The sequence below is a fragment of the Triticum aestivum genome, chromosome 6A (assembly GCF_018294505.1).
Source record: "Triticum aestivum cultivar Chinese Spring chromosome 6A, IWGSC CS RefSeq v2.1, whole genome shotgun sequence".
In the NCBI taxonomy this organism is placed as follows: Eukaryota; Viridiplantae; Streptophyta; class Magnoliopsida; order Poales; family Poaceae; genus Triticum; species Triticum aestivum.
The window spans coordinates 254,560,838-254,575,937 of record NC_057809.1 but is presented as its reverse complement, the minus strand read 5'-3'; the positions used below and the strand labels follow the sequence as shown (position 1 = coordinate 254,575,937).

The 15,100-nt window shown below is 44.8% G+C and overlaps 1 protein-coding gene across 1 annotated transcript; it reads right to left on the bottom strand.

Annotated features, from left to right (window-relative positions):
* Positions 1-11,806: 11,806 nt before the first annotated feature.
* LOC123130590 (uncharacterized) lies at positions 11,807-14,414 on the bottom strand. The gene is made up of 3 exons (XM_044550453.1): positions 13,886-14,414; positions 13,095-13,136; positions 11,807-12,004 (listed from the first exon to the last, which is right to left on the bottom strand). Exons 1-2 carry the CDS (start codon positions 14,298-14,300, stop codon positions 13,129-13,131), a joined length of 423 nt encoding a protein of 140 aa, XP_044406388.1. The 5' UTR covers positions 14,301-14,414; the 3' UTR covers positions 11,807-12,004; positions 13,095-13,128.
* Positions 14,415-15,100: the final 686 nt, after the last annotated feature.

Sequence of the window (15,100 nt, the reverse complement as noted above, 5' to 3'; positions counted from 1 at the left end):
CAAAAATGGAATCAATTACTGGCTAATAAAGGAGGATGAAACATGCGGCCACAAAAATGGTAATCCCGCCAATCCCTAACAAGTGTTGCAGTTTTGAAATAAGATTCAGTAGTTAATTCTAAGAGTGGCATCAATTACTTGCTTATAAAGGGGGTGATGCTGAATTTTTTGTAACAAAGCAACAAGCATCATGTCTGGGTTGGTCCCATTTTTGTTCACTACTTAAATGGGAAAAGACAGCAATACAATAGCTTCAATTCATCATTTACTTAAAACATTACCAATACAAGTAGCACAACATCTCAAAGCACACTGCACAATCATGTGGATGAAGGCATGTACTGACCTTTCATGAGACGACCAAGATAAAATATGAATCTACCAACACGAATAGGAAATCCAATCAAGTTTTGTGTAGTTCCACTGAAATCAAGCAAAGTTGCTGGTGTGACATTTAAGTTTTCTATAGAAACATGTTGAATAGATATCCCTGTTTTAAGAGGCAAAAAAGAAAACAATTACTGGCCAATAAAGGAGGATGAAACATGCGGCCACAAAAAGAAGCATCTACCTTATCTTGATGGAAAACAAAGTATAGGACAGTAGCATTTCTAAAACGGTTGCATTGATTCATATTAACAGAGAAATTCTCTTAAAACAGATCAGTAATTAATTCTGAGAGTGGCATCAATTACTGGCTTATAAAGGGGGTGATGCTGAATTTGTTGTAACAAAGCAACAAGCATCATGTCTGGGTTGGTCCCATTTTTGTTCACTACTTAATGGGAAAAGACAGCAATACAATAGCTTCAATTCATCATTTATTTAAAATGGTTGCATTGATTCGTATTAACAGAGACATTCTCTTGAAACAACATTCATTAAAAAAATGTAATTTACTTTTAAAAGTGGCATTGCTTCAATTTTCCGGCGGCATTCTTAGATTAACAACAGCAAAATAGCTGCATGGGACATGCCAGCACCATGTGCGTCCACACGTATAAATGGGTGATGCAGAGTATGTAGCCAAGCAGCATATATGTGTTGGTCCTATATTTGTTCTCTTTGAACCTTCTTCCTATGTGAGGGCAGCAAATCTAGTCATTCACAAACTACCCGACCCCCCAGTTTCTTTCCCTTTTCAACAAAGAGATCGGTTCCTTACAGATGTGTGTACTGGGTTACCCCCTTTTTCCCTTTTCGGCATACAAAGCGGCTGGATAGCAAGTCTATACTACTTTTCGCCCCTCCTTTCCTCACTAAACCACGTCCTAGATTCTTGCTCAAGCCACCGCACCCTTCTTTCCTCTTTGAACCAAGACCTAGATTCGACTACAGATCAAAAAAGATCCACATGCAGCTAGAGCAACGACGGTTTCAAAGAAACTTATACCTTAGGATCGTCGGATGTGGCAAGGCGTGCGGCGGGAGGCCGGATCTGCCCACACTATGTACGACAACGAGGAAGAAGGGGTCGATGGCCCTCCCGCATAGGCGCTGGGTGAAAGAGAACAGCGCAGCCGGCAGTGGATTGCCTCCCTCGTCGAAGGCAATAGAGTGAATGCTGCACCTCCTCCCTTTCCCGGTGCGACGGGATACAGACGCCTCCTTCACCAGCTGTGAGGGGGGGGGGGAGAGACAAGAGGCCAACGCAGTCTTGTTTAGATCTGGTGAAGAGAGGGTGAGAGACTGTGAATATAGCAAACCCTAGCAAATGAACGCTGAGCCTCCAGCGTGTAACATATATGTAGTGCGGTGAGCGTGTGTGACAGTGCAAACCCTAGCGAATAAGAGCTAAGGCTCCCGCTTATATATCTCCATCTCCAATCATATTTGTCCAACTGACACATTATTTACATTGTTAATTATATATGCAGCAATATTAACGTACATCATCTCTTGTTTGCGCATGTCTGGACCGCTGCCACGATCGGTCCTAACCAACCCGAATCCTCTTCATCACCTGTGCGTGCTTCCCGCCCGAAACGGTCAGTGCCGCATTCATGCCCGGTCAGAGCGGACGCGACCTCTCACTGGCGCCGACATTGAAGCGGCGCGCCGGCCAAGAGAGCGTCGCCCGCGCCGCTTCCAGGTGCACGCGGCTACTCCGCGTTCAAAGGCCGCAATAGCCGGCTACAACATGCATGTAAAAAGTTCTTGGGAGTCCGTGCTACAGCTAGCTGTCCTACCCCAACTCGTCAATCTCTTCCAGTAGTGCTAGTACTCCATGGCGCGATCCATCGACAAGCAGGCGGGAAAGTTATGGTATACTACTCGGTTTGCGGTGAGTGGCATGCCGAGCGACCGTATGAGACACGAACACGATAGACGTGATTTAAACGTTGGTTTTGCTCGATGGCGCGATCCAACGAAACGAAACGTTGGTTTCTCCCCGTTTCCATTTTTTCTCCGGAAAAACGGAAACTTTTCCACTCCATTTTCATTCCTATTCCAAGGTTGCCTCGTTACAACATTCCATCAAATACAAAGGAAAACTAACACGCATGCTGATGCATCTCAATGATTCACAAATCATATCCAATATTTACTTCACAACTAAAGAAAAAAGTTGTGAGAGCGTGTACGAAAGAAAAACTACTAATGGGGTCACTACGACTTAAACCCTAAACCCTAAACATGATTTAATTTCCTGGCCAGGTAGAACCTGTCGAAGGAAAGATGGCTGGCACCCTCGGATCATACGATGCTTTTGTGTAGTTCCACTAAAATCGACCTGAGCATCCCTGATGGCAAAGATATTGAAGAAGTGTGATTAGAATAATAGTACTGGCACTAGTTCATGAGACATAAACTCATCACAAGTAGAAGCCGGTAGAAGTAGAGAAAGATTGACATGGAGATGGAGCTACGGCAGTGGAGCAAGGCGGCTCCAAAAGGAAGATGGACTACCTGGGACATCGGCCTGTAGCTAGAAGGGCAGTTGGGACGTGGCATCGGCCCATACCGCGGTGACCCCCGATTGGGACGCACCGACTGTGGGTTTTCTCCCTTGCCGATGTCAACCGCGTCTACGCAGAACATTGTTCCCTTCCCCCAGCTGCGGGATCAGGCCCGTCGTTCTATGCTTGTGAAGGGAGAAACCTAAGCAAGCAGGCTTGTAGCTTAGGCTCCTGCTAGTGTATATATAGTGGTTTTCTTTTTCTTTCCATATCAACCATTTTATATTGCATACGTGTCATTCAAGAGTGCAATGATGGTTGCTTCTTCCGACTAACTTACTGTGTGATTTGACTGCTCCTTAGTGGCCCCTACATGTACTCCCCCTACGTGTATGCACCAGTCATACGTACACATGGAAGCAAAAACGCGCGTGACGCCCTAATGCATGCATGTCCGAGAACACGACGGAACACACAGGTGATGCTCAAGTGCTCAACCTACACGTGCATGCACACACATACTCAGTCAGGGTGAGCTACTGACCGTATGAACACCGGTATATATATATATATATATATATATATATATATATATATATATATATATATTCAGCGCAATGAGCGTATTATGAAGTCCACTGGCCGGTATTTTTACAAATATACAGTGACAAACTGTGTATTTATCTCGTTTGAAATTAAGCCATGTTTACCGGAGAGGAGGCAGCATGGACTAGCATTACTTTGCTTTGTCCCGTCAACTTGCTGAATGAGGAGAAGGTTGCAGGACGGGAGAAGCTTGCGCACGGTGGCTCACAGGACAAGGCGAAACTTTTGACTAATGCAAGCTCTCCCTCGCTCAGGCGGTGGACATGCAACAGTTAAGTCAGTGTCAGATTGCCAGAAGCATACTACACTATACTACTAGGAACCGGATGGAGGAGTGTCTGCACTCTTATTATAATTTTAAAATGTGATAAAGCAATCTTCAACACGTTTGGTTCTCTTCGAGGGTTCTCGCATGTGATAATGGAAGTTGATTGCATGGAACACTGGCCACAATTCTCGCTTAATTCTGGCTCATATCCTGTTACAGGTAGTAGCGCTCAGTAATATTTCCTCTTTTTTTGTTATTCAGCATGTAAACAGGTCAGCAAACCTTGCGGCGCATCTTCGTGCGAACCGTGCTTGCTGCACTTTGAATGTGGCCGAGAGCTGGCTTGATGAAACACCTCGCTTCCTACTTCTTTTTTTGGCTTCCTAGTGACTAGTGTCTTGGTTGATCGTCCTAAGAATGCTTATATATGAATAAAGCTCTCTCATTTACCCGCAAAAAAGATTAAGCCATATTAACTGGAAAGGAGGGAGTATGGATTAGCACTACTTTTTGGTGTGTCCCGTCAACTCGCAGAAGGAGGAGAAGCTTGCAGGACAAGGTGAAGCTCGCTTACGCCTTTTGACTAATGCAACCTATCCTCAGTGGACATGCATCAGTCCATTCGGTGTCAGATTGTCAGAGGCATACACTGTAGTACCCAACATGCGGAGTAACATCATTGTTCGACTTCACGAAGGGGCAAAGATCCAAGCACAATACTAGTACGCGTACTTGGTTTTGCACCTTCATACTACTCCACCCTCTGTCACAGTTTACAGGGCGCGCTTCATTATGATGCATTTCTCTCAATGGATTTCCACCACCAGAGAGACTTTAAACGCATTTGGTTTAATGCTCAATTAATTAGGGCATGGTAACCGCAATCAAGTCCACAATTTTCTCTCCATGTACAGTACTAGTACGGAGTGCATGCATGTGTGTACCCGGGGTGGAAGCACTGCATGCATGTGTGTACGCATTATTCCCTCTAGTAATAGACGCCGTGCTATAACTACCAATGCTATTTTTCAGGCCGAACGCTAGTCGCCTTGGTCCCATATATATTTTTTCTTTTTTCTGAAGCGCGCTGTATAAACAGTGACGGATGGAGTAGTATGAGCAGATTCAAATAAGAGCGTATTGATGGTTGCTTCTTCAGAGCAACTTACAGTGGGAAAGGTGGGGCTTATGATTTGACTGCTCATTACTCACTATTAATGCAGCGCAACGACCGGGCTGAGTCTCCCATGCGGTTGTGCACTACCCCCTCGGTTCTTAAATATACTCCGGAGTATTTGTCTTTCTAAAATATGTTGAAATCTCTGTTAAGACGAATAGAATATTTAGGAATGGAGGGAGTACACATACGAAGCAAAATGAGTGAATCTACACTCTAAAATATGCCCGTTTGAAATTTGTAAAAAGACAAATATTTAGGAACGAAGGAGTATAATTTCGTGCATGGCACATGGACCCGGATGATGAAGAGGCTTCTGGAAATGCTATCAAGTTCCATCATTTGTTTACAGAATTGATGTACTATACAAATAATTTTCCAGTGACATGAAATTGTACAATGGTGTGAGCTTTCAGCTTTTGTTTCGCGTGTCTTGCCATTGATGCTCTTTCGGAAACAATAAAAAACTAACTTCCTTGCTAATGCATGTCAATTATTAGCAGATCAGAGGTAATAATTACATCACAACTGAAGACAAAGTTGTGAGAAGGTGTTAAATTAAAATTGATCCATGCTTTCATTGGCAGCAACGTCCCCCCAGCTCTGTGTAAATCAACAAGGCATGTTGGGAAAAAAGTAGCTATCTGGAGCATGCAACATTCCGATCATTTTGTGCAGTTCCACTAAAATAGAGCTGAGCATGCCTGTTCCAAAGATATCAAGTGTGATTACGATAATAGAGGACGGCTGATGAAACAATAAACACACAAATAGAAGCCGGTCACCTTTGCGGTCTCTCTTAAGACTAACTTGTTGGAGAAGATTAGGCTCGGAGTTGGATGAGGATGATAGAGCAAAACCAATCTCCCTTTGTGCAGTCGCACTGAAATGTAGAGATGTTGCCCGTGTGACATTTTAGTACAACTGCACAAACACTCTTAAGAAAAAAGTGATTTGTGCAGTTCACCAAAAGGTCGCAATAGCAACAAGGTGAAATGGATAGCCCTGTTTGCAAAAAAGAGGTAGAAAGGAAACAATTACTGGACAATAACAGTTGATGACACATGTGATGACAAAAAAGAAGCATATTCCTTGTCCTAAGGGAAGATAACAACACGGTTGTGTTTGTCTAAAATGGTGTGAGGACGAGAATGCAATATGGAAAGTACGCCGGACGAGCTACGTTTTGGGTAAAGAACTATGGAAGATCCACATGCAGCGACGTGGGAAAACGGGCAGTGGAGCAAGGCCGGAGGGGATACCAGGAGGTCATCGGGATGTAACTAGGTGAGCGGCGGCGGGCGGAATCTGTGAGTAGGTGGCGTAGGCCCTGCTGCGCCGGAGCTTGGTCAGAGAGAACGACGTGTACCACAGATCGGGACAAGCAAGGGAACAACAATCAAACACGGTGCAATGCACAAGCAACATGATGCAAGACATGGCATGGGATGCAAGATGGGATGTGCAATGCATATGGGTCCTCCAGAAGGGAAAAAATGATCATGGCATCAACTTGGAAAACCAAGCATGCCACTGGATATGTTGGGAGATTTCGAATGAAATCTATATGAAGATCTCCGGAAACGGATGCACGGTTTTCAAATGACAAGAAAAACAAGATATGATGCAATCTGCTTAAAACATCAACATGGTCACTTAGATTCAAGGTTTAAATATACTACAGCACTCCAACATAAAAACAAAACACATGGAAGTGAAGTACATGTGAAGCTCTACAAATTATGAACACTGAGCTACTGCTAGAACTCACTAGAACAAGTTTAAAACAACATGGCAAAAATGCAAATGACAACAGTTTAACAGACTTAGCAGAAATTCATTGATCATGACAGAACAACATCAGGTTGCAATGTTTATGCCCATTAAACTAGATGCTACGGGAACATATTACATTACACAAGATCATGCCATGATATTACTAAATGCACTCAACAAAACTCCCTTACTGAACTTGTCCCAAAGACTCATATAAAATATGGTAGCATCAATGCAAACATGGCAAATGATATGAAACAGGTTTCAGACTTAGAGGAATGCATGGCATGGCATAAACAGATTCATGATAGCATCTTTCCAAGCTTGCGGCACTCATCACACTGCACTAAATGGCATGGAATAAAATCTAGCATGAAGTAGACATGAAAATAAGGCTACACATGTGCCAAAATACCACATAGCATGTTTGAATTTAATCACACAAAAATGACAAAACAGTAACATGATGTAAAATGACATGGTAATGAACTTCCTCAAATGCAAAAACTAATTCCACCAATGGATGGGTGGGATTTTTCTAGCCCAAAAACATATATAATATGTTGGGGCCACCATAGAAAAATCACCACAAATGTTAGAAATGCAAAACTGCCTGAAATGGAATATGACAGAATAGGCATTTTCCCTAAAGGGAAATGTCCAGAAATGGACTAGCCAGGAAAGGAATGATGCTACATACCAGAAATGGAAAATTCGTTGGGGTAAGGGGAAAAAAGGAGGAGGGCGCTGAGAGGCTGACTGGTGGGACCCTGCTGGGATGTGAGTATGACAGCTGGGTCCGGCCTGTCAGTGACCCATCTAAACGAGAAAAAGGGGGGGTTTACCAGCGCCCGTAGGGGATCGAACCCGGGTCTCCTGGGTGGTACGGCAAGGCTCGAGCCACTGGGCTATGCAGTGTGCTCGTCAGAGAGGGGGTGGTGTTGGTTTTTGAACCAACCCAGCCGAGCTCTACCGGCGACGAGCGTAGTGCGGCGGAGGAGGTCACATGAGAAGGCTATGGTGTGTTAGCGGGGTGGCAGATTTGCTTTTTGGAAGAGCGAGAGGATCCTGCGCTCGCGCTTGGTACGCACAACGCCGAGTGGCGACGGGAATGCTGCCGGCAACGAGGTCCAGAGACGGCGGCAGCGAGATCGAACACGATGAGCCACATGGTTAAACAAGCGGCAGCGGGCATGGATCTAGCCTATGGGTCGAGTCGAACAAGATGGACAAGCGGAAGCGGTCTACGGGGCATAGACCACTCGTCCGTGACGAGGTCCGACGACGGCGCACGTGGGTGCTTGAGGTAAACGACGACGGAACGATCTAGCGTAAGTAGGAGATCTCTGTTGGTCGGGAGGTGGACGAAGACGGTGACGGAACCGGTCGAACACGGCGGCGACCGAAGACGATGAGGAAGAAGAAGACGTTGCAGCGACTCGTTCCGGCTCCACAAAGATGATGTAGAGGACGTAGTTGACGTCGTGGAAGGTGGCAGACACGATATGCGGGGCTGAGGATGACGGGTTTCACGGTGGCGACGATGATGCGCTCCTGGATGCGTTCAGGATGCGGTCGGGGTGGCGGATCTGGTGGCAATGGTGGCCTTGCGGCGACTAGAGGAAGAGGGAAACCCTAGGGAGAAGGTCGACAAGGAGATGGGTCTTAAAGGGGCTAGGGCGAGTGGGCGAGCTCGGGGTGGCGTGTCCGTGGGCATGTGCGTGCGCGGGAGAGGGGACCGAGGTAGGGGAAAGGTGGGTGCGGGAGAAGCGGCAGTCGTTGTCGGCTGGGGCAGGCTAGGCCACGCGGGCGCGAGGTAGAGGGGGTGTGTGGGCGAGCGGGTGAGAAAAAGGAGCGAGGGAGAGGCGCGGGTAGGCTGAGCGGGCTGGGGTTGGAACTGCTGCTAGGCCGGCCTGGAGGCCGAGGCCCAGGTAGGCTGCTGCTGGCTTGCGCTCTTCTCTTTTTCTTTTCACCAGACAGAAAAATAAAGATAAATGCACAGGGGAAAGGAGAGGTGTATGAGAGATATGAGAATATCCACATGACTCTGGAATTATGCCCTATTTGATAAAATTAAGTTGGGCATTTTTAGAGGTAGAAAAATAAAACAAGTATGAACAAAATTCAAATTTGAGGCATTTTTGAACCTAACCTAATCAACTCGGAAATAGGTGCAACTTGGAAGAGAGGTTTAGGACATGGTGCAAGATTTATAGGGAGAAAATGAACATTAATCGAGTAGTGCAACATGGGACCTGCAAAAAGTAAGAAAGGGGTAGGAGGAGAAGTGATGGTGCATGGATCACCCATGGAGCCTGCAACAATATAACATGCATGAAAACAGACACACAATGCACATGCTGGTTATGGCAACAACATGAATGGCCAAACACAAAGCTATACTTGATATGACCATGATTCAACATATGATGGCATAGAGAAATATAACAAGACAATGGAAAATTAAAACAACAACTAAAAACAAAAGATGAGGAATTGGAATAAGATCAAGTGGATATATTGCTCAAAAAAGGGAAGTTTTACATCTGGGGTGTTACAACTCTCCTCCACTACAAGAGGATCTCGTCCCGAGATCTAGGACTGAAAGAACTAAGGATATTCGGGATAGAGGTGATCCTCGCACTCCCATGTAGCTTCTCGGTCAGAATGGCGAGACCACTTAACTTTCAGGAATTTGATCGACTTGTTGCAAGTTTTGCGCTTGGTTTTTCAAGAATGGCAACGGGATGCTCATGATAATACAAGTCTTCTTGGAGATCAATATCTTCAAATTTGATAGTGTGCTCGAGTGTCTTGAAGCACTTGCGAAGTTGTGACACATGAAAAACCTCATGGACATTTGAGAAGTTGGACGGAAGCTCAAGTTGATAGGCGAGGTCGCCTGTTTTGCCAATGATCTTGAAAGGACCCACGTATCTCAGGGCAAGCTTCCCTTTGATACTGAAGCATTGAGTGCCTTTCATTAGAGAGACGCAAAGATAGACATCGTCTTTGATCTCGAAAGCCAAGTCACGGTGCTTGCTATCATAGTAACTCTTCTGGCGCGATTGCGTGGCTTTGAGATTTTCACGGATAACTTTACACATTTCTTGAGCTTCTGTGATCAAGTCATTGCCAAGAAGTTGGCGATCACCAGTCTCGGACCAGTTGAGAGGAGTACAACACTTTCTGCCATAATGAATTTCAAAAGGGGCCTTGCCCGAACTTGCTTGGAAGCTATTGTTGTAGGAGAACTCAGCATATGGGTGGCAATTTTCCCACTTCATACCAAAATAGATGACACAAGGTCTGGGCATGTCTTCGAGGATTTGATTGACTCTCTCGACTTGGCCACTTGTTTGAGGATGTAAAGCCGTGCTAAAGCGAATGTTGGTGCCCATGGCCTTCTAGAAGGAGTCCCGGAACTTGGGAGTGAAAATGCTTCTGCGGTCTGAAGAGATCAATTGCGGAATTCCGTGCAACGAGACAATTCTGAAGGTGTATAGCTCTGCCAACTGAGCTGCCGTGATAGATTCTTTGATTGGAAGGAAATGAGCCAATTTTTTAAGCTTGTCAATGACAACGAAGATAGCATCATTCCCACCACTACAAGAAATACGGTCAATTATGACTCCCCATTTTGGTCGTTGATTCGTCATATTTATTGTTTATTGACCTTTTTTGACCAAATTCAGAAGGTCAACAGTTGGCCGTCAAGAACAAACAAACTTGACCTTTTTGGAATTTTGGTCATAACTAGACTAAAGACCAAAATTTCAGAAATGTCACTACCCATTTGCCTGAGCCACGTAGGATTAGACATGGCTGAGCTGACGTGGCATTGTTAGTGACCAAATGGAATCATCATAAATTTCATAGCCCAGTCCACCAATCTATCCTACATGGGCCTGGCCCAATCATCATAAATTTCACAGCCCAATCCACCAATCTGGCTGACATGGGGCCAGCCCAATACCTATTTTCTTAATTGAATTGGTTTGATTTATTTGGGCTGATGCATTATTTTATCAAAATCGTGCACATTTAAGGAGATGCCCATTAGAAAACAAATACAACATAATAAAATATTTCATATATTTCATTTCAGCAACACATCACATGAAATACAATACATCATCAATCGACTCCTCTACACAGCAAGGTTCAAGGCCCAACAAGTGCACAAGCGCACATCAACATAGATTGGATGAGAAGCACAAATTTTAGCTGATCACACATAACATCAATGAGAAGCACGAATATCGTGTACCATCACTAGTACACATACTTTGTCCCGTCACCCAAGCACCAATATTGTGTCAATCTACTGGATTTGCAACATGGTGATGTTACTGCATTAGGGCTGTCCCAGCTTCTCCCTGCCCAAATGGCAGGATGATCTGCTGATCGATATACTGCTCCAGCACCACCTCCCGCTACCACTGGTGGAAGATCAGCTCATCAGTCATCTGCACACGAACAAACCAAGAAGATTAACCTATTTATCCTACAGTAGTTTGTTTCTAAACATGGGCATCAAATCAACACCAACACTGAATTAAAATGCACAAAAGAATGGAGCATAGCTATATGTACAGCCTAAGAACTTCAGGTTTGAGCCATTCTTGATGCTACAATAAATACATAACAGCCAAAATTTCGATCCATGGACACCAGATGATAGAAAAGGTACTAAGGCACAACTTGCTACTGAAAACCAAAGCAAGGTATGAAGCACAAGCTAGGCCAAAACTGGTACCAAATCCAGAAATAACCATTTGATGCAATATAGCACTAGTTTCACTTTAGCATATGTGCCTAATTATGCAGGTATGTAGGATGACTTTAAGAAAAAATGGAACTGTAGGGGAATGGAGGATGGGGAGGGACAGGGGGGTGCTACCTGCAGGAAGACATTGGCGACTCCAAAGATTCAAAGTGTTCCACAGGCTGGGCACCGAGGGGAGGGTCGCTGGTGGAAGAAGTGGCATCCGTGCACCCAACACAAGAGACAAGATGAGTAAGACCGGGGAATCTGAGCAGCATCAGTAGCAGAAGTGGAAGGACGGAGGTGAATATCTCTAGGAGCTGCAGCATGTGCTCGTCAGAAGAGTGGGGGCAGTCGGAGATGCCGTGGGAGGCCGAGGCAACCAGCAGCTCACCGATGACGGTCATCGTCTGTGAGAGGTTCAACCTTCCGAGGTTAAAAGATCGTACCAGATCGAGCACCTTGAAGACGGCCTTGTCTTACTGCGCCTTGGCCTCCTCCGCGAGCACCTAGTAGGAGCAGAGCAGAACAAGGAACTAGTTGTCAAACCTAGATGAGAAGAAAATACACACTCTCAATGAAAGAACTAATGTGCAGATAATACTCTAACAAATCAAAGAGGCAGGAAACCAGAACTAAAACCACGACGAGTAATTTGGAACGGAGGGCGTACCGTTTAATTAATAGGAAACCAGAGAATAAGATGTCAAGTGCTAGCTAGGAGTTCAGGTATGCATAAACAAAATATTTGCATTGTATGTATAAACAAGTATTTATATTATAAGCAAATATAGGAGTGCCACTTCAAGTGAATGCCAGACATCACATTACACACACTCAAAATTAAAAGCCGGGCATCCAATGTACATCAGTACACAAATAGAGTGTTCTCAGATCATAAGCATGGGTTGTTGAAGGAAATTTACTAATTAAGGGCATAGTTGTATCTGGTATCCAGGAATTTCTAAATATGGCAGACTGTACATGCTCTGGTTAGAGTACATGCCCTGGATCCGAGTTCATCGTTATGTTCATTTGAATGCTTAAGTAGCTAAAAACACATAGCACTGGGTCATGCTAAATAGACCTACAGAAAAACTTGAATGCATGCTCACTGAGTCACATGAGAACAAGTAGGCAAATTCACAAACAAATGGAGTCACAAAAGCATTTCATTAACATATCTTGGGTGACCAAAGGAATGAAGCTTCATGCTCTCAGATTTATATATTAGATTAGATGGAGTATGCACACATAATTTGGCCAATATCAGCAACAAAGTTTGCCCAAAATCCAGTCACCCCCAAGAAGTCCAGTTCATGTTGTACCAATAGTGCTTAAAGCAGTAGGGCAAAAATAACAATGAGGTGCACTGATTTCTACTTTAAAAGGTTATGCTTGAAGAAATAAGCTCCATGCCCGCTACTACAAGTTTCTGTTTCAAGTTTGGCACTTTCCGACACAAGTAGGGCCATGAACAAGTTTCTGTTTCAAAAAACTTCATGTACCCATCATTTTTAGTATGCATGTACTGTACTAGAAAATGTGAAGAAGAACAGTAGCTAGACTCCAGGATGCACCGAAGTATTTTCCACTCACTTCAACTTGGTTTCCCTCTCCAAACAAAGGACTTTCATTGTCCTGCAGACAAGAAAAGTATCAAAAATAACAAAAGAGGTAACGACACCATAAGTGCAGATTAATCACTGAAGTTGAAAAGTGTTATGCATTTTAAATGATCCACCCACATCCTTTTAATTTGAAGTTAGCGGCACATGTTAATACACCCTTGGAAAATATTTATATTTATCTCAAGGCTGCATATTGCCATAGTGTGCATATACTTGGCTGTATAGCCCAGTAAAATTCAAACGAATATCATTAATTTTTGAGAAACATCTAGGAGCAGTACTAATATTTCAGTATTTGTTATAATAGGGATTTCAAAATTCTTCTATGATTCTTCCAAAAAGTTCAGATAATAGAACTATGTGAACATGATATATGCAACAAAATCATTTGGGGATAGACACATAGGACACTTAAAACCTGAAATACTGAAGTTAATAGAACAAATAAACCATCTGAATGCAACCAAAAGTAGTACTATGTGAACTGTGAACAGAGGGAGGCACCCCACTTACCACCTCTGCAGCCGGGACACCCTCGAACAGAGGGAATCATTATGGACAGAAGCACAAGCCTACAGTGCTACTTCAGAAACAAGATCACTTTGCAACTATGCATCCTACAGCGCATCACATGAACTACCAGATAGGGCTACAAGATACTTTGCAGAGATCGCCATAATCACTCATGTCGCCCTTGCTCTAGTATCACAAAGTAAACTATACTAGGTAGCGGCAAGAAGATCTGACATGGGTGGTTACCTTCGTGGTGGATGGACTGGCGTTGGCCAGGCTGGGTGCGCTGGGTGACGGTGTGGGCGACGAAGACGATGAACTCGCGTGCGGTGCCGCGCCGGAAGAAGCCGAAGTGGCTGACGTCCGTAGTGTTGGCCAGCACAAGCGCCTTGGAGCCCTGCCCGCCGCTGGAGGAGGAGCCCCTGGCGCCTCCGGCTGACGGCTTCAGCACGACGAGCGCCTTGATCTTCATCTCCGCTCCATCGAGCCTAGATCCGAGGGGAGCTGGGCGCGGGCGCGCCCGGTGCACGGCGATTCGCCAGCCGCACGGAAGCAGTTGAACATGCACCCCATCCATATCCTCCACCTTGGCCTCACTGCTCCCCCCTCGTCGAGCGCCAAGCCTTGGAGCCGTAGAGGAAGGCGAGGGGAGAGGATGCATGGCGGAGACGAGGTCGGCAGTGGTGGGTGGGGGTGGCGGGGGTGGGAATCGCGGGAGGGAGAGGTAGGCGGGGGCGGCGGGGTGCCTTGATTGGATCTGGGGAATGGGAGAGGATGGGTGGCTGGGTTAGGGTTTGGGTTTCTCTGGAGAACCTCCATCGTTGATGGGTGTTTGATGGACGGCTCAGATCGCTTTCGACTGGGTGATCTGCGTGATAGTGGTTCCTTGCTTCTCATTGGCCGGTTTTCTCGCGCTGGAATCTTCAAAATTTGGACCCAAATATTCTACGTTTTAAGAGAAAAAAACTACAAATATGTATTATAAAATGGACCACATCATTTTTGGAAAATATTAGTCCACAACTTATTTACAATTAACTAAAATGTCAAGATCACAACCATTTACAATTAAGCTAGAAAATCTCAGAACAATAAGAAGCATCTAACCGTTTATTGATGGATTAGAAAATCATAATCATTTATTATACCCGCCACCACTGACGACGACGAAAGGATCGGATGCTCACGACCCCCCCCCCCCTCCCAAAGGAGGGAGACGTTCAATGTGGAGAAGAGCCTGAAATGGCTAATGTTATGACAACATTCATGGCATAGTTTGTTAAAATTATCTCATATTGTGCACAAGGGAGCATCTTGGAATGGAAAACAATGTTTCTTATCAAAGTATTCATTTTCTTCGCACGGAAATCTCGTTTTCCATTTTTCGAGTGCCCAAAACGAGTAGTTGGCCCACTTGGTGGACGAAAAATATAAAAGAAAAAAGGTTCCCTTGTCCCACCA

Coding starts and splice junctions, on each gene's coding strand:
- LOC123130590 (XM_044550453.1), bottom strand. CDS start 14,300: ATGCATCCTCTCCCCTCGCCTTCCTCTACGGCTCCAAGGCTTGGCGCT.